The sequence below is a fragment of the Vulpes lagopus genome, chromosome 14 (genome assembly GCF_018345385.1).
Source record: "Vulpes lagopus strain Blue_001 chromosome 14, ASM1834538v1, whole genome shotgun sequence".
Lineage (NCBI taxonomy): Eukaryota > Metazoa > Chordata > Mammalia > Carnivora > Canidae > Vulpes > Vulpes lagopus.
The window spans coordinates 22455425-22479981 of NC_054837.1; the positions used below are offsets into that span (position 1 = coordinate 22455425).

General features: G+C 44.3%; 1 protein-coding gene across 1 annotated transcript in view; it reads left to right on the forward strand.

The window, feature by feature from the left end:
• Positions 1–24557, forward strand: part of KSR2 (kinase suppressor of ras 2) — a 400554-nt gene that overhangs the window by 155453 nt on the left and 220544 nt on the right. Inside the window, exon 4 of the mRNA XM_041729093.1 lies at positions 8492–9005. Within this exon, the coding sequence (XP_041585027.1) occupies positions 8492–9005 (514 nt within the window). The remainder of the gene's footprint in view (positions 1–8491; positions 9006–24557) is intronic.

The window sequence follows — 24557 nt, forward strand, 5'->3', positions numbered from 1 at the left end:
GGGAAGCTCTACTGTGATTCTTAGTCTACAGTTGGAGCAGCTAAGTCACAGTGAGGCAAGGTCAGAGCAAGTTAAGTTCTAAGCTTCATGTTGCAAAGTTCAGGTGTTCGGTGCATATAAAAATTCCTGCTTCCTTGCTCGGTGTTTGTTTAGAATTGATTCTTACTCTTGCAGTTCAGAAAACAAGTCTTCTAAACACGGAGCTGTCTCTCTTCCTTCTGAGGGAGCCAGGCAGTGGGTGGTGTGCTCATTCCCTCCCCATCCTGACCTGTCAGTTAGGGCCATGGGACAGATGTCTGCTTTGGAGACTCAGAGATCCAATGGGAGAGGAGACAGAGATGAACATCATGTCTTTGTCAAAGAAAAAAAAAATCTAAGATGAGCCTGACTCTTGGATAGACTTGGGAGATTTTAGAATCTCATGATCCATTTTCTCAGCCTGGAAAAATAACTTCCTCCTAAGGAGTAATCTCAGAACTCCTGGGGAGAGGCAGGGGGTGCAGGGGAGGTTCTGCTGCATCCCGGGCATCTCCTGCTTGATGTCCTGTAGGAGCCCCAGGCTCAGCCTATGTGACCCTAAGCTTACCTCCTCCTTTGTGCTCTGTTTCCTTCTCCTGTGTCTCTTATCACTGTGATCAGTGCCACAAGCCACCATGTGACCCAGGCCTGGAATCAGAAGGTCAACCTTGGCTTAGTGTCAGGCTTAAGGATGGGGACTGCAGCCCCAGCTGTCCTCCTCCCAGCTGTGTGGTCTTGAACAAGTCATTTAACCTCGTGCCTCGATTTCCTCATCTAGAAAATAGAGTGATGTTTGCCTAGTACTAGGATTGTTGTGTAGCTCTATAATTTTGTACATGTAAATTATACGACAGTGTTAGGAGCATGGTAAGTTCTCAGTAAATGTTAGCTATTTTTTTTGCTTTTTCCTCCTCTGCATGTGCCCAGTCAATGCACTTCTCTCCATCTTTGCTGACACAACCCTGCCCCAGGTTCTCATCATCTCCCATTCACATGTTTTCAGTGGCCTCAGGCTGATCTTGCTGCTACCTTTGATCTATTTGATCCCTTTCCCATGCTCTGGCCAGATACAACTTTCCTCAATGCTCATCTGATCGTGACTCTTCCCTACACACAGTGGGTCCTGTTGAGCAAGAATAGATGCCTACACATGAGAAGATCCTTATCATCACTTATTATCAGGGAAATGAAAACCAAAACTATCACCTCACACCTGCCAGAATGGCTAAATCAACAACCATAAGAAATAACAGGTGTTGGCAAGGATGTTGAGAAAAAGGAACCCTCTTGCACTGTTGGTGGGAATGCAAACTGGTTCAACCACTGTGGAAAATAGGATGGAGGTTCCTCAAAAAGTTAAAAAATAGAGCCACCCTGTGATCCAGCAATCACACTACTGGATATTTACCCAAAGAATACAAAAGCACTAGTTCAGAGAGATACATGCATCCCTATGTTTATAGCAGCACTATCTACAATCCCCAAGATAGGCAAGCAGCCCAAGTGTCCATTGAGTGATGAATGGATAAAGATGTGGTGTATATATATATATATATATATATATATATATATATATAACGAAATATTACTCAGCCATAACAAAGAATGAAATCTTGCCAATTGCAACAACATGGTTGGAGCTAGAGAGTATAATGCTAAGTGAAATAAATCAGAGAAAGAAAAATACCATATGATTTCCCTCATATGTGGACTTGAAGAAACAAACAAACAAAAATGAGCAAGAGGAATGAGAGAGAGACAGAGAGAAACAGGCTCTCAACTATAGAGACAGACAGAAACAGGCTTTCAATTATAGAGAACACAGTGATGGTTACCAGAGGAGAGGTGGGTGAGCGGATGGAGGAAATAGGTGATGGGGATGGAGGAGGGCACTTGTGATGAGCACTGGGATATATATGGGAGTGTTGAATCACTATATTGTACACCTGACCCTAGTATAATGCTGTAGGGTAATTATACTGGAATTAAAAAAAAATGTTGCCCACAGAACCCATGCCCCAGGGTCTCTGGAACAGCTTTAATCACAAAAAGGGCCAGGGCTAGAATACTGGACTCCAGCAGGACTTGCTGGCAAAGAGATCCCAATGGGCTATGTGATTTTTAAGCCACATGATTAGGGACATACCAGCCCCTGCCCTGGTGTGACCAGGGGCTGGGATATAATAGTGATATCATGGGCAGATCCTTGGCCTCCACACCCACACCACTTCTCAGCATTCGCCTGTTAGGAGAGCCAGCCCTTCCCTTGGCGTGAACAGGGGTTTGGGGGCCCAAGTCTTGTGGATATGGCCGTATGGCCAGGCAGGAACTTGGCTGCAATCATTTATGGTTGGGACAGTGCCAAGTGCTCCCTTGGCAGGACCAGAGGGCTGGGGCCCAAGCCTTGAGCTTACAGCTGCACGATGTGGCAGACAGAGCTTCGGCCTTGCCTGTTCCCTGGCCTAAAGGCCAGGCGCCCTTGGCTCCTGCAGGTTTGAAGGGGCTCTGTGGGAGACCACCTCCCTTTGCGAGGCCGGCAGCAGGGGACCAGTTGAGTTGACCCCTCCCTCTCTATATCCCCCTGCCCTTAGGAGAGCAAGTCCCTGAATGGTCCTCCTTAGCCCTTCTTTCTGGCCTCAGCTTGAATGTCTTCCTCCCTCCAGGTAGCCCCTGCCACCTGAGCCACTTGTAGTCCTCCATACTCATCATGTTGGGTCATCTTCTGGCCTTGACTCTGTTGTCCTATCTCCACCCTTCCCCCCTCCACTCTGGATTCCATTCCTCTCCTAGCGAGTTCTCCTGCAACCTCAAGCTCTGGGTGTAGGCACCACCTCCTCCAGGACACCTTTCCCTACCCTTCCACCAGGAGCCAGGCTGCTCACCTCTGCTCTCACACACCTGCCCTTTCTCTGACATCGGATACCCTGTTCCACATGGTGGGGATTTAACTTATTTCCTTCATTGGAGTGAAGCTCACAGAACAATGGCCATTTTAAAGGGAACAGTTCTGTGACGTTTCGTGCATTCACAATGTGGTGTAACCACTGCCTCTGTTAAGTTCCCCAATGTTTTTATCACTCCCAAAGAAATCCCTGTACCCATTAAACAACTGCTCCCTGTCCCCCCTCCACCCCCAGTATCTGGCAACCATGAATCCGTATTCTGTCTCTAGATTTGCCTGTCCTGGACACTTCACAAATGGGATCTTACACAATGTGGCTTTTCAGGTGTGGCTTCTTTGACTTAGTGCAGTATGTTTGAGGTTCATCCAAATTGTAGCACACGGCAGCACTTCATTCCCTTTTACAGGAGAATAATATTCCACTATAGGGACACACCACATTTTGTTTATCCATTTGTCAGATCAGTGGACATTGGGGCTGTTTCTGCCTCCTGCCTGTTGTGCCTGCTGCTGCTGGGAACAGTCACATCCAAGCATTCGAGTGCCTGTGTTCACGTCCTTTGGGTCTCCACCCGGAAGTGGAATTGTAGTGAATGCTGATTTCCTTGTCAGTCCTCCTGCCAGACTGCAAGCACCTTGCAGGCAGAGGAAGGACAACCAATCCCAGGGGCTAGCATGGAGCGAGTTCCTGAGGAGCAAAGTGGATGAGTCCCGGGCATCCAGAATAGATGCCTTCCTTACCCTCCATCATCTGCCTATCGGTCTGTGCAATGTGGTGATCCAGGCTCTGTGCCAATGATGCGACTCATTTTTTAAAAAGTATTTGTTTATTTATTCATGAGAGACACAGAGAGAGGCAGAGACACAGGCAGAGGGAGAAGCAGGTTCCCCTGTGGGGAGCCTGATGTGGGACTCCATCCCGGGACTCTAGGATCATGCCCTGAGCCAAAGGCAGATGCTCAACCACTGAGCCACCCAGGCATCCTGATGACATGACTCATTTGATCTCATTAGCTCACCCCTCACTCGCTCTGATATTTGCTTGTGTCCACTGTCACCTCCTCACCCTTGTCTGACTGAAGTAGCCTGCCAGCACCTGTGCCCACTTTCTTTTCCTCCATGGCACTTACTACCACTGACATATTATAGACAATGCATTTTAAATGGCATATAATGGATAATATATATATGTCACTTGTTTGTTCATTCCCCTTTTACTCTTTTTCTGCACTAAAGACATATGCTCTGTGAGGATGGGGGCCTTGGTCTTTTTTGTATTCATTGTTCTCTCCTGGTGTCTAGAGCAGTGCCTGGCCTATGAGAGGCATTCAGATATTTGTGAAATACTCAGGTGAATGAATGCATTTAATCCTCACTGTACCCCCCAACCAAGGGGGCCATGATTATTCTCATTTTACAGACCCCCAAACTGAGGCTCAGAGAGATCAAGTAACTTACCCAAAGTCACACATCTCATCAATGGTAGAATCAGAGTTTTAAGCCAGATCTCTCAGAGTCCCAATCCCACATTTTTTTCCAGTTCCCAAGGGGTGGGGGTGAGAGCCATAGCGATAACGTCCATAGTGCTTCTCTGTGGCCTTGGACTGCAGTGTATGATTAAGATAACTTAAAAAAAATAGATTTACTCTCTTAAACATGTTTTATTTAGGTTATTTGATGATGAGTTTGTATATCCTGAGCAAATACACCAATCCAAAGTTTGCTGGGTGATGGAGAAGCTGACCTGGGCTTCATTTTCTCTGCTCCCAGTAATCAGAGCTCTTCAGCCCCTCTGAGCATGAGCTTCTGGGAGGTGCAAGGGTGATGGTAGCATCTGCTACATGTACACTTCTTAGTACAAGTGCACACTCTTTAAAGGGGAGATAATGCCATATCTCAACCTCAGTGCTGAGAATCACAATATGCATAGCTAACATTCATGGAGTTCCTGCAGGTGTCAGGTGCTGGGCTAAGTAAGCACATCAGTTGTGCTGTTGCATTTATCTTCATACTGTTCCCCTGAGGCAGGTCCTATTGTTGTCCCATTGCACGGGTGATAAAGCTGACTCAGAGAGATCAGATAAGTGCCTAAGGCCACATAGCCAGTAAGCGGGTAGCCAGACATAGGGCCAAGTCACAAGACTCCAGAGCTGGCTCTTAGTCATGGGATTCACAATGCGTAACTCTGAATTTGAAGATTTACACACCACCATAGTGATGGTGACTTTGGTAGAATGTTCTGGCAGAGTCTGGGAGAAGGGAAGAGGGAGACCAGTGTCAGAAATGAGCCCTCTCTCCAGTTTCTATTCCCATTTGGCTCATCTGTGATGGCCCAGGATCCTTGATTAAGTCCCAGCCCTCTGTTTCAGATGCCCCTGGGGCATGGTTGTTGGGGTGGCCCAGGCCCTGAGTTTGAATCCCAGCTCCAGTCCCCCATCTTCATCCGGTGTGACCTTGAGCCCATCTTCATCTCTGCACATCTACGTCCTTATTTACAAAGTAGAGATCAATATGGCCCTTTGCACACAGAAAAATTAAGTAAGATGTAAAGCGGTCCAAATATAACAAGTGAAGAAAGCAGATGACAAATCATTAAGATCTTATGGCATTTCTTAAAAAAATATGTACAGAAAACCATCTGGCAGGCTCCACTGCCAAACATTAATAGGGATGGTGGTTAGGCTGTGGAGCTACATTGCCTTTTTCCTTATCCGAATTTTCTAATTTTTCTATAATGAATATATAATAACCAAATGAGTAGTTTTAATTAAAAATGGGACAGTGAGTCAGTGTTCATGAAAGCACTTTGCAAACTGTCAAATGTTCTATAAATTAGCTCTTGTTATGGTCCTTATAGTAATTATTATGTTTATTGCTAGTCGACCATGAGCTGGAATTTGTTTCTGCCCCTCTTCTCTTCTTTGGCCTGTGATGGGAGGGCCCTTCCACCAGGTCCTGCTTTGTCATGCAGTGATTCCCCAAGTACTTCTCTCTATCTTTGCTGCCACTCCCCATGTGGGGACCAGCATCATCTCTTGCCTGGCACACTGCAAAACCCTTCACGGGCTCTCCTTGTCCAAACAGGATCTTTGAGAAAGGAGCTTTCTATCAAAACTCTCACTGGCTTCCGATTGAATGTGGCATGAAATCCACACTGCAGTTTGGCCTGTGGTCCTGGTGGTCTGTCCCTCACCTGTCCTTTCACGCTCTCCTTGGGCCACTCATCTCATTATCACCATGCCTTGGGCTTACTGCTTTGGAGAAGGCACCCCAAAAAAGTCCCCAAAAAGGGACCTAAGAAAGTGCCTATCCTAACCTAGATGGATTTGGAGCCTGTCTACCTGGTCTTCTTTGACCCTGATGCTTTTGTATCTCTTAGCATGGAGTTTGTGCAGAGACCACCTTGGTATTTACCCCTCCAATACGGTAAATGAGTAAAAAAAAATTAATGCACAATTGGATTTTTAATATTTATATTTTTGGTTTAACTTAAACCGGGGCCTTCCTACCTGTGTGCTTTTGTCCTTTGACATCGTCCTCCCCTCGCCCCATACCTGCCATGGTCTTTCCTTGGTTCTTGGCAATCCCCTTCTTGTTCTCAATGCCAGCTTACATGTCACTTCCTTAGGAGGCTGAGCACTCCGCCTGAAGTCAGCCCCACCTCCAACATTTTTATTTTTAATTTTTTCATTTGAAATCTTTATTGACCTAATTATGCATTGATATACAGTCATAAGAAATAATGCAGAGTGATTCTGTTACAGTCTGTTCAGGCTACCATAACACATACTACAGACTGGGGGGTGGGGCTTACCCAACAGACATTACTTCTCCCAGTTCTGGAGGGGAAGTCCAAGATCAGGGTACTGGTGGATTTGGTTCTTGTTGGGGATCTTCTTCCTGGCCTCTAGACAACCACCTTTGAGGTTTCACATGGCCTTTCTTTCCTTGGACCACCTGTGTCTTCATCTCCTTGTAAGAGCACGAATCCCATCCCGAGGGCTCCACCTGTACCACCTTGTCATAACCCAGTCACCTCCCCAAGGTCCCACCTCCAAGTACCATCACCTGGGGGTTAGGATTTCAACGTCAGAATTTAGGAAAGAATCGAACACTCAGCCCGTAACAGATCCCTTATACCATTTGCACAATTTCTCCTAATTGGTAACTTTTGGTGAAACTGTAGTACAGCATTGCAACCAGATTATTGACTTCGATGCAACCTCCTGATCCTTTGGATTCGTTCAGGTTTCCACAGTTTTACTTATACTTGTGTGTGTGTGTGTGTGTGTGTGTGTGTGTGTGTGTATTTACTTCTATGCAATTTCATTACTGGGTAGGTTCACATATCCTTCACCCCAGTGAAGACAGCAGACGGTTCCAACAGTGCACATGTCCCTTGCATTTGTCCTCTTATGGCCACACCCATCTGCCTCCTGCCTGTGTCCTCCATCCCTAAACCGCAGGAACCATCAATCTATCCTTCCCTTCTAAAACATGGTCACTTCAAAAATGGAACATGAATGGGATCTTCCAATATGGAACCTGGGGTTGTCTTTCTCTACTCAGCACAGTTTTCTGGAAAGTCACCCAGGTTACTATGTGTTCAATAGTTCATTGTTTTTCATGGCTGCATAGCGGTCTATGACTGACATGCCCCACAGCTTGGTGACCATCCACCAATTCTTATCATATCTTGCCAGTTCTCTTATCACATCTATTCTGGTACCCACCCCACCCCCAACTCCCTACCTGGCACTCATCCTCCTCTGAAATCCTTTCATGGGTGTCTTTTCTTGTCTGTCGTGTCTTTCCTTCGCAGAACTTTTAAGTCTAGGGTACCAGGGAGCCTGGACTGGGTGTGATCTATTACACCTTTCTCAAACATAATGCCTGGCACATTCAGAAAGTGTTGGGTGAAGGTGTGCCCGAGCTCATGGCAAGAGCAGAGTTGGGAGAAGTGTGCAGTGGCTGAATAAGTGGGCAGGGAGTGACTGGGGACAAACTTGACCTCTGCAGAATTCATGTATCTCATTTGGGGCTAGCTAGTAAAATTGCTTTGGAAGGGAAAAGTTATCCTTGAAAATCCTTTAAATCACCTTGAAATTGCTGGAAGTAGGATCCTTGGAAGCTCAAAAGGCGAGAATTAACTCCTTTGCTTGTCTGGACATTTGAATTGTGGGCTCCACAGCCACAGGAGAGAGGGGGGCAGGGCTGTTGAATGAAGATTATGGGGAGAGGGATTTCATTCTCTTTTTGGAGGGGCCGAGGGGAGATGAATGGGTAAATGGGTATGCAGTATAGTGAGCACACAGTGCAATGTGCACACACAGTGCAGTGTGTATAGGATGTCGTGTGCATATGGTGTAAGATGCAGAGCTATAAGACATGTATGCGTAAGGTGCATAAGGGTAGCACGTATACACAGTGCGGTATATATAGGATGTGATGTGCACAGGCCATAAGGTACATTCACTGTAACGTGCATACATGGTAGGGTGCGTACAGTATAACTGGCCAGGCTTTCTCATGGCTTATCTGTTGTCTCTCTGCTCCTTTGTTCCAACTCAGGAGGCAACCTTTCCAAACAAGACTGGACCATCCAGTGGCCCACCACGGAAACGGGGAAGGAGAACAACCCTGTGTGCCCCCCGGAGCCCACCCCGTGGATCCGCACCCACCTCTCCCAGAGCCCCAGGGTCCAGACCAAGTGTGTCCAGCACTACTGTCATGCCAGCCCCTCACCCGGGGCCCCCGTGTACACTCACATGGACAGGCTAACTGTGGATGCCTACCCGGGTCTGTGCCCGCCACCGCCACTGGAATCAGGCCACCGCTCCCTACCCCCATCACCCCGGCAGCGGCACGCGGTCCGCACCCCGCCACGCACCCCCAATATCGTCACCACCGTGACCCCACCTGGCACACCACCCATGAGGAGGAAGAACAAGCTGAAGCCCCCAGGGACCCCACCGCCCTCCTCCCGGAAGCTGATCCACCTGATTCCAGGTTTCACTGCCCTGCATCGAAGCAAGTCCCACGAATTCCAGCTGGGTCACCGTGTAGATGAGGCCCACACTCCCAAGTAAGTGTATTTGGTGGGTGCCCTGGGGCTCCTGAACCCAGGGGCCGTCAGGGGCTGCCCCATGGCCTCAGGACCAGCCCTTGTGCACTTGCATTTCCTCTCTTCAGTGGAATGAAAGGTGGCTTTTTCTGGAGGGCCCATGAGAAAATGAATAGCATTTCCCAGAAATAATCCTTTTTATAACTATGGATTCTCTCACGTAGGGGGCGGTAAACCATCGCCTAGTGGCCAGATCTGCATTTATTGACACAGCCAGGTTCATTTCTGTGCGTGTTGTCCCGTGCGTGCTTTTCATGCTGCTTGGCTGAGATAGGGATGGCCCGCAAAGCCGAAAATATTTGCCATCTGGGTCCTTGACAGGGAAGGCTCACTGGCTCCTGTGGAGCTGGAGTTGTTGGTGCCCGGAGAAATAGGCTGTGAGCTGCATATCTAGCCTTATATTTTCTTAAAAAGAGTATAAAGGAACAAGTGATATCTTTATAATATGTGTCATTTAATCCAATATATCAAAGGATTACCACTGCAACATAGAATTGATATAAAATATTAACATCGAAGTGTCTTGCATTCTTTTTCCCATATGAAGGCTTGGAGATCCAGTGTGTATTTTACACCAGCTCATCTCAATTCAGATTCCCTGCATTCTAAGTGTGCAGTAGCCCCGTGGGGGCAAGTGGCTGCTGTACTGGGCAGCATGTATGTGGAACATGCTCAATGTTTCTAAAGAGAAGGCATGGTCAGGTCTGCTTGGGGTTAGGGGTGGGTCAGAGAGTGGAGAATTAGACTATCAGAGCAAAGGACTTCATACAGAAGCTTAGGGTGGACCTGTAGGCACCCAGGGGAGACAGTCATCAAAGTGGGTGCAATATATACATGGCTGTGTTTTGGGGGGTGGATCTTGCTGCCAGCAGAGGGTGATGTGGTATCTGTAGCTACATACTGGCTAGTGGAACGGACAGGGAAGCCCTCTGCAGGGTCCCTCGGAGGCAGGCTGTGGCCTGGGTCCCTTACATTGTTTTGAGGTTCTCAGTATATTAAAAATGGAAGGAAGGCTATAAACAGGTTTACGAAAGTGGGCAGGATGTATTAAATATTTACACTTGAGCAAAATTGCCATTGAGGCATAGAACAGAAAAATGATAATTTATAATCTTTAGGAGATACCATAAGGCTTCTAAGTCTGGCACCTGTTACATATGAGTCCTGGATCTCTGCTCTGGGATCCCTGCAGCTAGGATGTGGGGGATCAGTGCACAGAGTTCCATTGCACGCCAAGGCCCGTGTAGGGGCTGAGGCCAGCTAGAGACAAAGTGTCTGGCCCAGCTTCTGTAGGAAACAAAATGGAGAGGCACTGGCTGGCTGCACCTGACCTTTACTTGGCTTCTTGTGACATTCCAAAGGCTCTCAGGGATTTTCAGACCCCCCAACCCTTAGCTGTACCCATTCCTCTTTGACTCAGGCTGACTCTCTGTCTCAGCAGATATGCAGAGGGAGTCAGCGGGCTTGCCCCAATCTCAGACCTTCTCCCTTCCTCCTGTCTCAAGCAATAGAAAGCCGTGATGTGGCTGTCATCTTACTTTTGCAACATGGTCCCAGGATCCTCTGGGACTCACACCTGACCCCTTCTATTGCCCTCGATCACCCCTCAGGGGGTTCAGAGTAGCCCCTGCCTGTGAGGGTCTTCACTGTTTGAGCCAGTGTCTTATGAGCTCTCATAACCATATGCAGGTGGATCTAAGACATTGATTGTTAAGTTGCATCCTGAGATAAATGTAAAATTTGTATGTCTTAGAATTGATGAAATGTGGTTTATTCTCATCTCTGGGCTAGTTGGTGGGGGTATTATGGGAAGCAAAAAAAGACATAGCCTTGATCTTGTGAAGTCTGACATTAATCAAATAACCACACATGAATATTGTAAAATTGTGTCCAGTAATTACAAACAGTGTTACAGGCTATAAAGATGCAGTGCAGGGCACCATCAGAGCTTATGACCAGATGGAGCTGATCGAGTTTGCGCTGGCAAGAAGGTGAGTGAAGGGCTTGGGGAGAGTCTGGTTACACAGAGTTCCCAGAAGTGATGTTTAGGCTGAAGGCTAGGGAGCAGTTAAGATGGAAAAGGGGTGGAGGTGGAGGGCATGGGAGGTCTTCCCACCAAGATGTGTTAAGGGGTCATGATACATTTGAGGAATCAACAGGAGGTGATGGAAGGCCTCTGTGGCTACAGGACCAAGGTGTGTGATGCAGGAGGAGACTCCAGAGTTAGGCAGGAGGCAGTGCTATTCACGGCAGCCCCAGAGTGGAAACAGCCCAAGTGTCTATTGGCGGGTAAATGGATAAACAATATGTGGCCTCTGCATCCAGTGGAGTATTATTTAGCCATCAAAAGAAACGAAATTCTGACACATGCTTCAACATGGATGAATCATAAAGACAGTATGCTAAGTAGAAGAAGCCAGTCACAAAAGGACAGCTATTGTGTAAATACACAAAACAGGCAAATTCATAGAAACAGAGAGTAGAAGGGTGGGTGCCAGGGGCTGGGGGAGGGGAAATGGGGATTACTGTCTATTGGGCACAGAGTTTCCGTTTCAGAAATGAAAAAGTTCTGGAGATGGGTGGTGATGATGGTTGTACAATATGGGAAAGTACTTAATGCCACCAACACTGTACCCTTAAAAATGGCTAAAATGGTAAATGTTATGTTGTATATATTTACAATACTTGACAAACTTTTTCTGTAGAGGGCCAGATAGTAAATATTTCAGGCTTTGCGGGCCATGTAGTCTGCACCTCTGCCATTATAGCAGAAGCAGCCAGAGTTAATAGGCAAATAAATGGACATGGCAATGTTCCAATAAAACTTTATTTGTAAAAAATAGGTGCCTGGCTGGGTTTGGTGCCACAGGCTATAGTTTGTGCTATCAGAAGCCATGCTATCCAAAGTGATTTTTCCTTATAAGGCACTGGGAAGGTCTTCAGGGTGGAAGGCATGATCCCATATGATGGTCACTTACGGTCTGAGGCTGTGGTTTCTCCCAGCTGTGCATCTCCCTCATCCCTCCCTGTGCTGACCACCAGGTGTCATGAAACTTAAAAGAAGGTAGAAGTCATCTCTGTAGACACATGATCTTTGCTCTATAAGGAAGGGCTGACCTTTGGGGGCTTTCTCTAGCTTTACTGACATATAATATTATGTACATTTAAGGTGTGCAAGCTGATGATTTAACACACAGAGGTATTGTTGTAAAATTATTACCACAATGACATAAGTTTTTTTGTGGTGGGCGTATTTAAGATTTATTCTTTTAGTAACTTTCAAGTATATAATACAGTGTTGTTAACTGTAGTCACTAGGCTGTACATTAGATCCCCAAAACTTATTCATTGTGTAACTAGAAGTTTTCATCCTTTGGCCAACATCTCCCCATTTCCCTCAACCCCTGGCAATGACATTTGACTCTGTTTCTATGTTTGATGTTTTTAGATTCCACATACAAGTGAGATCATGTAGTGTCTTTCTCTGTCTGACTGATTTCACTCAGCATAATGACCCTCAAAGTCTATCCATATAGTTGCAAATGTTAGGATTTCCTTCTTTTTTATAGCTAAATAATATTCCAGTGTGTGTGTGTGTGTGTGTGTGTGTGTGTGTGTGTGTGTAACATTTTCTTTATCCATTCATCTGTCGATAGACACGTAGGTTGCTTCCATGTCTTGACTACTATGAATAATGTTACTATAAACAGAGATTGCAAATCTCTCTTCGAAATGGAAATTTCATCTCCTTTGGATATATATCCAGAAATAGAATTGCTGGATCATATGGCAATTCTATTTTAATTTTTTTTTTTTTGATGAACCTTTGTACTGTTTTCCATAGTGGTTGCACCAATTTACATTCCCACCAATGGTGCCTGATGGTTCCCTTTTCTCCACATCCCTACCGGAACTTATCATCTCTTGTCTTTTTGATAACAGCCATTCTAATGGGTGTGAGGTGATGTCTCATTGTGGTTTTGATTTGCATGTCATCAATGAGGAGTGGTGTTGAGCAGCTTTTTGTTTATCTGTTGGGCATTTGTATGTTTTCTTTGTAAAGAATGTCTATCCAGGTTTTCTGCCTATTTAAAAATCAGATGATGATGATTATTTTTTGCTATTGAGTTGTAAGAGGTTTTTTATATAATTTGGTTATTAATGCCTCATTAGATTTGCAAATATTTTCTCCCATTCTACAGATTGCTTTTTTGTTTTTTGATTGTTTCTTTTGCTATGCAGAAGCTTTTTAGTTTGATATCATCCCGTCTGTTGATTTTTGCTTCTGTTGTTTGTACTTTTGGTAGCATATCCAAAGGAGTCATCAAGGAGCTTTCCCCTGTTTTCTTCTAGGAGCTATAGTTTTGGGACTTATCTTTAAGTCTTCAATTCATTTTGGGTTAATTTTTGTGAATGGTATAAGATAGGGATTCAGTTTCCTCCTTCTGCATGTGAATATTCAGTTTTCCCAATGCCACTTATCCTTCCTTATTGAGTGTTTTTGCCTCCCTTGTCAAATATTAGTTGACCATATATACTTGAGTTTATTTCTGGGCCTTTGATTCTGTTCCATCGGCCTATATGTCTATTTTTATTGCCAGTACCGCACTTTAAATGTGAGCCTTTCCCCAGACCCCTGAGGGATTTACTTTGTCTGAATAGGGTTGAATCATCTACTTTTTCAAGGCCTTTTCAAATTGACCCGTCCACCATAGCTGTTTTAGAAATTGTCTATCAGGTTTCAGGCCAAGTTCAGGTTGGCCCATCAGAGTTCTTCTGTCTAGTTTAGCAAGTTCAACACTTCCTTGAAGAAAATACTTCTCCTGGCTCACCTCATGAGATGCTGAGATTTATGGCATGGAAGCAGCAGAGTGGTCAGTTTCATGATGTAGAGATGCAGTGTGACCACTTGGCCTTGGACCAAGCCATTAGATCCACAGGGCTATTAGGGTACCTGGCCTTTGGGAGTAAAAAAAATCCAAGACAGAGACAATGGCACTTTGGACTGTGTGGGCAGGGGGAGCAGGGGAAGAGATTAAATCTAATCAGGGAGCTTTAGGAAAGGTTTTAGTTAGTTCCAATACGTAGACTATTAACAGCCAATATTTGCTTTGGTTTGAGCTAGTCCTGGTTCTGCAGGGGAGATTAAATCTAATCAGGGAGCTTTAGGAAAGGTTTTTAGTTAGTTCCAATACGTAGACTGTTAACAGCCAATATTTGCTTTGGTTTGAGCTAGTCCTGGTTCTGCAGGGGAGTAGCCCTGTGACCTTGGGCTTAGCCTGAGTGTTAGTTTTCTCATCTTTGAACCAGAGGGGTTGGAATACGTGTATGCTATTCAATCTGTGGTCATGACCCATTTGTGGATGGTGGCACCAGTTTAATGGGCTGTGACCAGCATTAAGGAAATGAAATAGAATAGCCTAGGCTAGATATTGGGATGTGGTGAGGCTATTACTGTTGTTTTGTGAAACACACATACATATATTTGTGTGTGTGTGTGTTTATATATCTTTTTTACTCTGGAGGTTCTTTCTACTCTGGACAGCTTTGATGCTAGAATAAACCCTCAGGGATTAGATGAGAAGGTTTGAGAAGCCAGCCCTTTATCCTGAAATTACTCAACTCATTCTGTTTTTTTTTTTTTTTTTAGAGATTATTTATTTATTTATTCATGAGAGACACAGAGAGAGACGCAGAGACATAGGCAGAGGGAGAAGCAGACTCCATATAGGGAGCCTGATGTGGGACTCCATCCCAGGATCCTGGGATCATTACTTGAGCCAAAGGCAGACAGACACTCAACCAGTAAGCCACCCAGGCGCCCTTCATTCTGGTGTCAGTTGTCTGTTTCATGTCTGCTTTTTTCCCTCCTCCAACCTTGTACCCCTGCTGGGCATGGTTCTTTTTTGCCATCTTGGCTATCGCAAGTCTACCTTTATTTGCCCTTAATGGATGAAGCAGTTTCAGAAGTCACAGGTCTTTCTGAACAGATCTGAGTCTTGCACGACCGTTGATTTTTGTGAATTTTCAAGCCCCAACAACACCCTGGTAGGTTTCGGGTTGGTGGAAGGCTAGATTTTAGACTAGATTTTACCCACAGCATATCTGTGGTGGTGTGTATCAGATGGTGTGTTTGAGTTCCATTCCTGTCCCCAATAATATACCATGGGCACTTGCAGAAAAAAAGCATGGCAAGAAAAGAAAATATTAGCCATAGCGCATCTCTCACCTCCATTGGGAGCTGTGGTATGCTGGAAAATACCAGAACTACTCTATAAGTCATCTTATCAAAACCATTTTTCCTGCCTAGTGTTCATTCTCAAAGTCCTATTTACTCTTTTTTCTTTCTTTCTTTCTTTCTTTCTTTCTTTCTTTCTTTCTTTCTTTCTTTCTTTCTTCATCTGAGTTAAGGTTTTTTTTTTTTTTTTAAGATTTATTTATTTATTCATAAGAAACACAGTAGAGAGACAGAGACATAGGCAGAGAGAGAAGAAGGCTCCCTGAGGGGAACCTGATGGGGGGGTTTGATCCCAGGACCCTGGGATCACCTGAGCTGAAGGCAGATGCTCAACCACTGAGCCACACAGGCATCCCTGTGGCTTTATCTGTATGGTATTAGTAAAAGGCACACACACACACACACACACACACACGTGTGTGTGGGGGGGGGTGGGAAGAGACTACTCTTTTTTCCCCTTGGTAAAAGCAATACTTGATTATTGTGGAAATTGAGACAACACAGGCAATTTGATGAAGAAAGTGGAAAGTATATGCTAGTCCTTTGTTTTCTATGCAGGTGTGTGTACATGTGTGTATAGAATGTATATACACATATATACACATACATAGTGTTTTTTCAACAGGGCTGAAATCATCCCCAGGGGAGCAAAAGTCAGTTCTTGGAGGAGGAAAGCAAAACAACAACAACAAAAAAAACCCAAAAAACAAAAAACAAAAAAACACCCAAACCCAAACCCACCTGATATTACAGTAGTTTGTGGCCCTCCAAAAAGCCACTTACAGAAACAGATATATGGTATATTTGTGGTATTAAAATTTCCTTGAGGGTTAGGGGTGACAGAACAAAAATCCAGAAAGTTTCCTTACAGGGTCATAATGAAAAAAAAAAAAAAAGATAGAAAAACACTAACATGACCCTCTGGCTATATTCCTGTAGATACAGGTAGACTTAGACACTGGAGGTTATCAGGAGTCTCTCCAGTGTTCCTCTTGGTCTTTCTCCCTCTGGCTTTGTGGCCACACTTACACGGCTCAGTCGGCGCCAATGCCTTATGGTCAGTCATTTGGAAAATTAAGTCCATACAATCTCAGGGACTCTGGTCATCTTACCTTCTATCCAGGGATTCCATGGCCACGCTAATGGAAAAAGGAAAAACCTAACAATTCCAATGCAGGAGTAGTTGTATGTCTTTACGTTCTTCTATCTGCCTGTGATACAAATGACTTGCTTTCTCTTGTCAGGGCATCTGAAAGGGTAAATTGGCTTTCTAAAAACTAATCCCATTGTAAATGCATGGGAGACACTCAGTATTCAAGAGGAATTCCACTGTGAGCCCCGCCCTTTCTTGCAAATCTTTTTTTAAAGGTGATTGTCAATTACAGTTTTAATTACAAAAGGCATTCCCAGACACATCTTTATTTTGAAAATACAAGCAATATAAAGTCATATTAAGTCATATAAGTCAAATATAAAGTCATAAAATATCAAGGTCAAAATCCCCTTTCCCCTTGCTGTAGAGAGAGGGGCTGTGACTGCTGGAATACTTTGATGGGAATCCTTGCATAAACACACATGCTGTGTTTGTATGTGCATATATTACATATTTAGCTTACTTTCTTCATAATCAGAACCACACTCTATACATTTACTAAGGTGCCTTCCCTTGGTCAGTCCTATATAAATATGAATATTCTGTTTATAACCTTCTCACACTTTTAGAAATTCTCTTGTTTACCCCAGACCACATCTGGAAGGGGTCTTTGTACATGCCTCTGCTCTCAGACCTCCTATACTGTATACGTAGACACATTTCACCCCTACCCTTTTGGGAGAGCGTATGGAAACCCTCAGGTGGCCAGCAAGTAAGGGAACCGGGCTGGATGAGACCCACCCTCATCCTCATTCTGGTTCCAGCGAATTCAGATTCTGTCCATGGCCTAGGCTTTATCATTTGTAGGTAGTAGGAGCAGATTAATTATGTACATAAGATTTCAGGAGGAATATTTTTGTTTGTCTTAGAAAACTAATTATGTGCAAACACTCAAACTCACTGACACATTCCTATAGATCATTGTGCTGATTATTACAACAAACTCTACTGTATTTGTAAGGGCAAGAGTGGAGTGATTAGTTTGTATATAATAGTATATTCATTTAAAAAGGGAAGGCTTTTGCCATGCTCATGCAAGGGGTCCTTTTAGATCTAATTAAATATTCAGACATGTGATATAAGTCACACCTGGCATGAGTTTGACCTTGGAGGATGCAGAGCAGCCTCGAGTGTCTTTTCTGCAGGTCCTCAGGGGCTACTTTTCCTTGTCCCCAGCTCTAAGTGGCAGTTCAAGGGTAAGGTGATGAGACCCAGGTTAAGGAGGTATGGGAGCCATCCTGACTCAAGGGGTAGAAGCTCTTGTAACAGCTCCATCCATGTGGCTCCCAGGGGGCCCTGCAGGGAACATGCATAGTTAGGAGAGTCCTACAACTCAAGGGTCCCCCGATGGCTCTGGATCTGTCCTCAGGTATTTCAAGTTCATGGCAAGCACTCCCAGTCCATAAGCAATCTACCAACCAGAGGCAGTTCAACCACAAGCAGTGCAGTCTGCTAAAACAGTTGACATTTCCACTTTAGGGGGTATTCAGAGGATCAGACCTAAAGAATCAACTCAAGGTCAAATTTCCTTTTGCAGAAGATGAAAAGGTTGTGTTCACTCTTTACCATAGTTTCTCTTTAAAAATCTTGTAAGGTGGAATTGTCACCAATTCACACTGCATTTCTTATTTTGAATCAGTGAGGTATTTAATGAAATCTTTTGTAATTTGTATACTATTACATAATATGTATATTATATATAATGTAATTTATAAATATTTCCAGGAGAATCCATGCTTATCAAGTTTTTAAGGTATTGTTACTATTTTGCATAAGAAAGTTCTGTTGACAGCCCCATCTTCCTGGCCAGCATTGACCTAATGCCCCCCCTCTCAGATTCCAGGTTCCCTTTCCTAGGTCTGGAGCAAGAATAGGCTCCTACCCTCATTGAGACCTTTCTTTTCTCCTCAAGCTGCTGAATCTGTCAGTCCTGTGATGAGGCCATGAGACTCATTTAAAATAAGTCTAGTTTTCTAAATATCATCAGAATCATCTCCTTGTATTTGCCCCAGAGGCTTATAAAAACACCAGTGAGCCATCGTTCATCACCACATTTCTACTGACATAGCAGCTTATAAGTTCCACCATGAAAAATTAGTTCAGCAGTGTGCTTATTTTATCAGAAATTATTGTGGTCAGGTGCGCTGTGGGCTAGGTAACATGGTATTTCGTCGGGAGTTATCTTGTTATTTACAAGGAATAACTGAAGATACTATTCTGGTGAGATTTGGTCTGATTATATGTGGAGAAGTTTTACTTATCTGGCACCTGCCTCTGTTTTGTGTTCTACACACTTTCTTGGAGGGTTCCCAGAGGGACCGAGCCCTAGGGGTCAGCCCCGTGATGGCAGAGCCTGCACCCCTACCTCATGCCCCATATCGCATCCTTTATGGGCTTTCCTTCCTTTCCTGCCTCCCCTCTCCACTTCATACTTCCTGGGATCACCTCCCAAATATACTGCTTGTACCCCCAAAATTTCTCTTAGGGTCTGATATTTTGGGGAACCCAAACTAAGACAGGTAATTGAGTTGCATTAAGCTCGATACCCTGCACATTTTCACTAAATGAAAAGGTTTGTTGATTGCATGATAACCCCAGTAATACACACGATGGCCATCTCTGATTGATCACTTACTGTAATGCTGGCACTTTACCTGGTTTATTTTATTTAATCCTATTTTGCAAGAGAAGAAATAGGCTTTAGGAAAGAACATGGTTCGTCCAAGCTCATTCAGATGAATGAAGTACTAGAGTTGCAGCTTGTTCTCACCTAAAGTCCATGGGGACCCTGGAGGATAGAGAGGGTAAGGGCATGGGCTCTGCAGCCAGATGGCCTGGGTTTGTGTCCTAACTTCACCACTTCCCAGTTGTGTAAGTTTATTCAGCTTTCAGTTGTTCTAATGCAGAAGAAAAATACAGATCATGTGCTGAATCACACTATCGTGACGCCTTAGTTTCTTTAGATGGGGAAGCATCCCTGAGACGAGCTCTATTTTATAGACCATCTCTCAATTTGGGTTTGTCTCTTGTTTATGATTGGATTCGGGTTAACAATTTTAGCAGAGATGTGATGGTATCCTCAGTGCATTGGAGCGGGAAACACGTGTCGATTTGGCCAATTACTGGTGGCGCTAATTATGACCATTTGGTGGAGGCCTGATTTCTGCACCGTGCAGTTGCTATTCTACCCATTGAAGTTAGTATGTATCTTATGGGGAGATACTTGGAAACCTCGCAGACGTTTTGTTACTCCTCAAAATTCCACTACTGATTTTCACATCCTCTGACAATTCTGGACTTGAATCAAGTATTATTATGATGGTTTCCAAAGGGTCGTTTCTAATTTCATCATTTCTTCCATATTTGCTAGTCAGCATTTTTTTAAAGATTTTATTTATTTATTCATGAGAGAGAGAGAGACAGAGAGAGGGAGAGAGAGAGAAGCAGAGACACAGGCAGAGGGAGAAGCAGGCTCCATGCAGGGAGCCCAACCTGGGACTCGATCCCCGATCTCCAGGATCAGGCCCTTGGCTGAAGGCAGCGCTAAACCACTGAGCCACCTGGGCTGCCCCCTGTTAGTCAGCTTTCTACTGAAAGGAAAATACTTTCCCTTCTTTGTTTATATTCATGTGGTCTCATGGATTCCTACTTTACTCAGTGGGTTATAGTCCTTTATTGTCATTATTTATTTTGACACTCAGTTGTCTTTGACGTGGCCAGTGGAACCCCTTCAAGCTGGTTCCTGAATCCTTTAGACATGTTCTTGTCTTTCTTTTAGTACTGACTTATTTTCTGGTGCAAGAAGATGTGGAATCCCCATCTGAAGGCAGGTGTCCTTTTTTTTTTTCTTCTTCTTCTTCTTGTGTATAAGATACTATTTGTAAAGAGCTTAGTGCTGTGCGTGGTGCAAAGTAAGTGTTGGCTCTGATTGGAATCATTTGCTATTATGATGATGTGCTAGCCCTTGACAGGCCCTCAGACCTCTTGATCTTTTTCTAGTAGCAGTGGACAGGCAGGTCTGCTAGAACACAGCTGGCTGTCACAAAGGCATGCAGTATCTCTTCTTTTCTGGTACCCAGACCCTTACCTCACAGTGATACAGTCTTCAGAGGTTGTCCCTTGAGGGGTGTAATTTTCTGAGAAATTATAAAGTATATCAAAAAATGCAATGACTAATAGAATGGACCTTTAGGTCCACTACTCAGAATAAATGCACATGAACATTTTTTCCTCTTTGCTTTGCCATTTTTCCCTCCCAACAACAACAATTAACAGGTGAGGTAAGGATCCATCTGAAAACTCAACCCCGTTTCTGCTCCTTCTTCCCAGAGGCAGCAACAAACCCACTTTAGAGTGTGTCCTTTTCAGTGTATGCATAGGTATTATTTTGTACACTTTAATCTTTTCTCATAACTGATATGTAAATACAAATATATCATTGTTATTTGCCTTGCTTCACTCAGCATAGCTTCTTCTCACTTACTTTCATCTGCTGTATAATATTACATTGTATGAACATGCCATTGTTTACTGATTCCCCCTTTGGTGGACATCTCAGTTGCTTCCACACCTTTACTATTGGAACTGAAATTGCAATAGCAATTCTTGTACGTGTTTCCTTGTGCACAGACTTAGTTTCTTTAAAAGGCACCCTTCAAAGTGAAATTGCTGGGCCAATGTATTTAATACATTAAAATTGCATTTGGGGGGAGGAGGATCTCTTTGAGATTGCAGTGCTTTCAAGGATCAAAGGAAGGCTCAGGCACTAAGGCTGGGGATGGGGGGTTTTTCTGGAGTCTTTTAAACTAAATGTCTTAGAAGGCTGGTGCTGCCACCTGTTTGCCTTTTGCTCTTGGCCATCATATAAGTACTTAGAGCCACAGGGGGAAAGCCGTGTCCTTCTCTCTCCTCACTACTTTCTTTTTATCCTAGATGGATGATAAGACTGGAGGTTCTTCTAGAGGGGCTGCCCCATGGGCATATTTGCTTAGGTCCAGCTTGATGGGAGACTATTTGCACTGGGCAAATATTATTGTCTTTCTGACCTTTTTTTTTTTTTTATCACTTTCATTATTACCTGGTTGTAATATGCCAGGTTTTAATTAAAATAGTCAGATCCCAAATATGCCAGTCTAACCATGTGCCACGGCTACCTCCTGGGGCTCTTCCTTGATCCTGTGCTCTGAGCAGGGTTGAGGGCTTATGTTGGCTCCCAGCTTCCCAGAGGTGGTTCCCCATGGTGCACCTCGCCTGATCTCCAGCCACCTTCTATAGTTGTTTCCCATCTGTCTCATTGCCTAGAATGTCTTTGCCACTTCTCTTAGCTCTCTGAGGGCCCTCCCAGTCTTTCTCAGCACTAGTTTCTTAGTGAAAATTCAGCAGACCCTTGATATGCATTGTTGAATGAGTGGGTCTTGATAGTATCAGTGTCAAGCTCACTTGACACTGGTTCACTTGGTTGAGTGTCTGACTCTTGATTTTGGCTCAGGTCATGATCTTAGGGTCCTGGGATCAAGCCCTGAGTTGGGCTCTGTGCTCAACGGGGAGTTTGCTTGAGGATTCTCTCTCCCTCTGCCCTTACCCCACTCACACGCCAATGTCCTTTTTCTAAAGTAAATAAATCTTTAAAAAATAATAATATTATCAGCATCAGTGATTTATTGAGTGCCAGTGATGCCTCAGGCATTTTCTTGTTTTATCCCCACAGCACCCCATGTGAGGTGGGTATTGTCATTATCTCCATCTTAGAGATGGAGAAGCTGAGGCTCAGAGAGAATGAAGAAATTGTTTAGGGTCACAGCTACTAAGTGGGAGCCAGAGTTCAGATGCCGCCCTGACTCTAAATTGCTTAGCTGCTGCACCCTTCTGCTTCCCGGATAGTGCTGACTTCTGCCCAAGAGAGCCTTGGGTTTGAATCCCTGGTGATGATAGATAGCCCTGGGAGAAGCCACAGGTTGCTACCTTGCTGTATCTGTGTGTTTCTGGAGCAATCTGCGAGGGCTATTATTGGGACACTCTGGAACTCAGAGCACTGAGGCAGGCAAGATGACTTTAGGAGGCACATGGGACTGCTTGAAACCTTTCAAATTATGCCAGCATTTAAGTGCCATTCAAAAAAAAGTGTGGCTGACACATCAGATCCAGGATTCATTAGAAGTTGTTGCTTAAGATGAGACTAGCTAATAATTAATAATAATAATAATAATAATAATAATAATAAATTTAAACCATCAGTAAGCAAATAAGGCAGAGCTTCAGGAAGTGGTTCAGAAAAGGAATAAAGTTTGGGAAATACCACCTCAAAGTTATCTTCCTACCACAAAAGATCAGATTTAACTTTCAAAAATGGATGAAAGACACAAGTTCACAGAGGTAGGAGGAGGAAGAGTTGTAGATGGAAGAGTTTGGATCACAGATGGGGGAGGTGTCAGGTTTCGCCTGTGGCTCTCTGCTCTGTGAACTTCTGTGCTTCCCTCTGAGCTGTGGAGCCTAGTTCTTGGAGAAGGAAAGCCCTCCTGCTCTGGAATAAGCTTGTTGGAATCTCCTCTTTGTGGAAGTATATCCATACCCTTTATTAGTTTTTAAAAATTCTCGGGATGAGATGAGGATGTGATGGAATTTGTTCACATGGAACACGAACCCAACAAATATTTGCCAGGCCCCTACCATGGACCAGGCACTGGGGTAAGAATAGGGATATAGAAGGGCACTTGGGTGGCTCAGTGGTTGAGCATCTGCCTTCAACTCAGGTCTTGATTGCGGTGTCCTGGGGTCGAGTCTCGCATCGGGCTCCCCACAGGGAGCCTGCTTCTCCCTCTGCCTCTGTCTCTGCCTTTTTCTGTGTCTTTCATGAATAAATAAATAAAATCTTAAAAAAAAAAGAATAGGGATATAGCGATGAATGTGGAGGCAGATTCCCCTGGTCAGTATTAGAAGTGCTAGAGAAGAGCAGATGTGGAGTTTACAGATTTGATCACTTTACATGTTTGAACAAGGGGGTGTTTATTTTCCCTGAGCAGAAGGGAACTATGCCAAGGAAAGCAGAAGTGAGTAAGTGACATTTTAATGGGACCTCATGGGGAGGTATTAGAGTTGGCTGGGTACGGAAATGGGGAGACATTTCAGGACCCATTTTGACCTGGTTCAACTATGGTCAGATGGCCAAAGGGAGGGTTGGTGTTTCTGGTAAGTCTGTGGCTGGCCATTGTCTGTCCAGTTCCATGGGCAGGCATTTTTCACAGACCCCAGTATGACTTCAGAATCCTTCTCAACACAGCATTCTAGGCAAGTGGCTGCCAGTCAGTCAAATGTGGAATGTTTGATGAATATCTGATTTCTGTCTTTTCCCAGGGCCCTTCATTCTATAGGTTAGGGAAAATGGTTCTTCTCTTGATGGGGATGTGACTTAGAATGCAAAACCAAGCTAGAGGTAAGAAGGAAGGAGGGAGAGGGAAAGTGTCATCCTTAAACTGGTAAACATATTTTTTAGCTACTATTTAGGGCACCCTGTGGTTTTATGGTGCTGTGATTATCTCATAGATGCACTTTCCCAAATCATCCAGAAGCATCATCCTACAGGCCTGTTGTTTATGCAAACCATAGGCTGCTTCACCACAAGTGAAATGATACAGTTTGCTTGGTGCTGGTATCTTGAATGCATAATTATAGTTATTGTTATTGCCCTGATAAAAGGAAAAGCGTGAGAATTAGATTCGGGCTTGAGGTGCCCTGGAATAAACACCCATCTCGTGTACAGGACGCTGCAAGGCTTCCCGAGAGACTTCATTCATCATGTAGGATTTATGGTTTCTTTTTATCTATCCTTGTGGTAATCATGTTGAGTTTTTGCTTCTCCTGCTTCCCTCTCTTTGCTCTGCTCTGGTAGGCGCCAGGCTTCTGGGAGGGAATGTCACTTGGTTGCCAAATTAAATGCCCAAATCTACTCATTCTAGAGGGTGATGCCATTTCTGGAAAGAGAAGGCCCTGCTCTCTATCTTGATATTTGACCTAGTTGATAGAATTTGAAATGAGCCTTTTAGTGTGATAAATGGGGAGACACACAAATTCTTTGCAGGACCACTTTCTCCACTGTGCTTTGGCTCCTGGATGGCAGCTTGGGTCA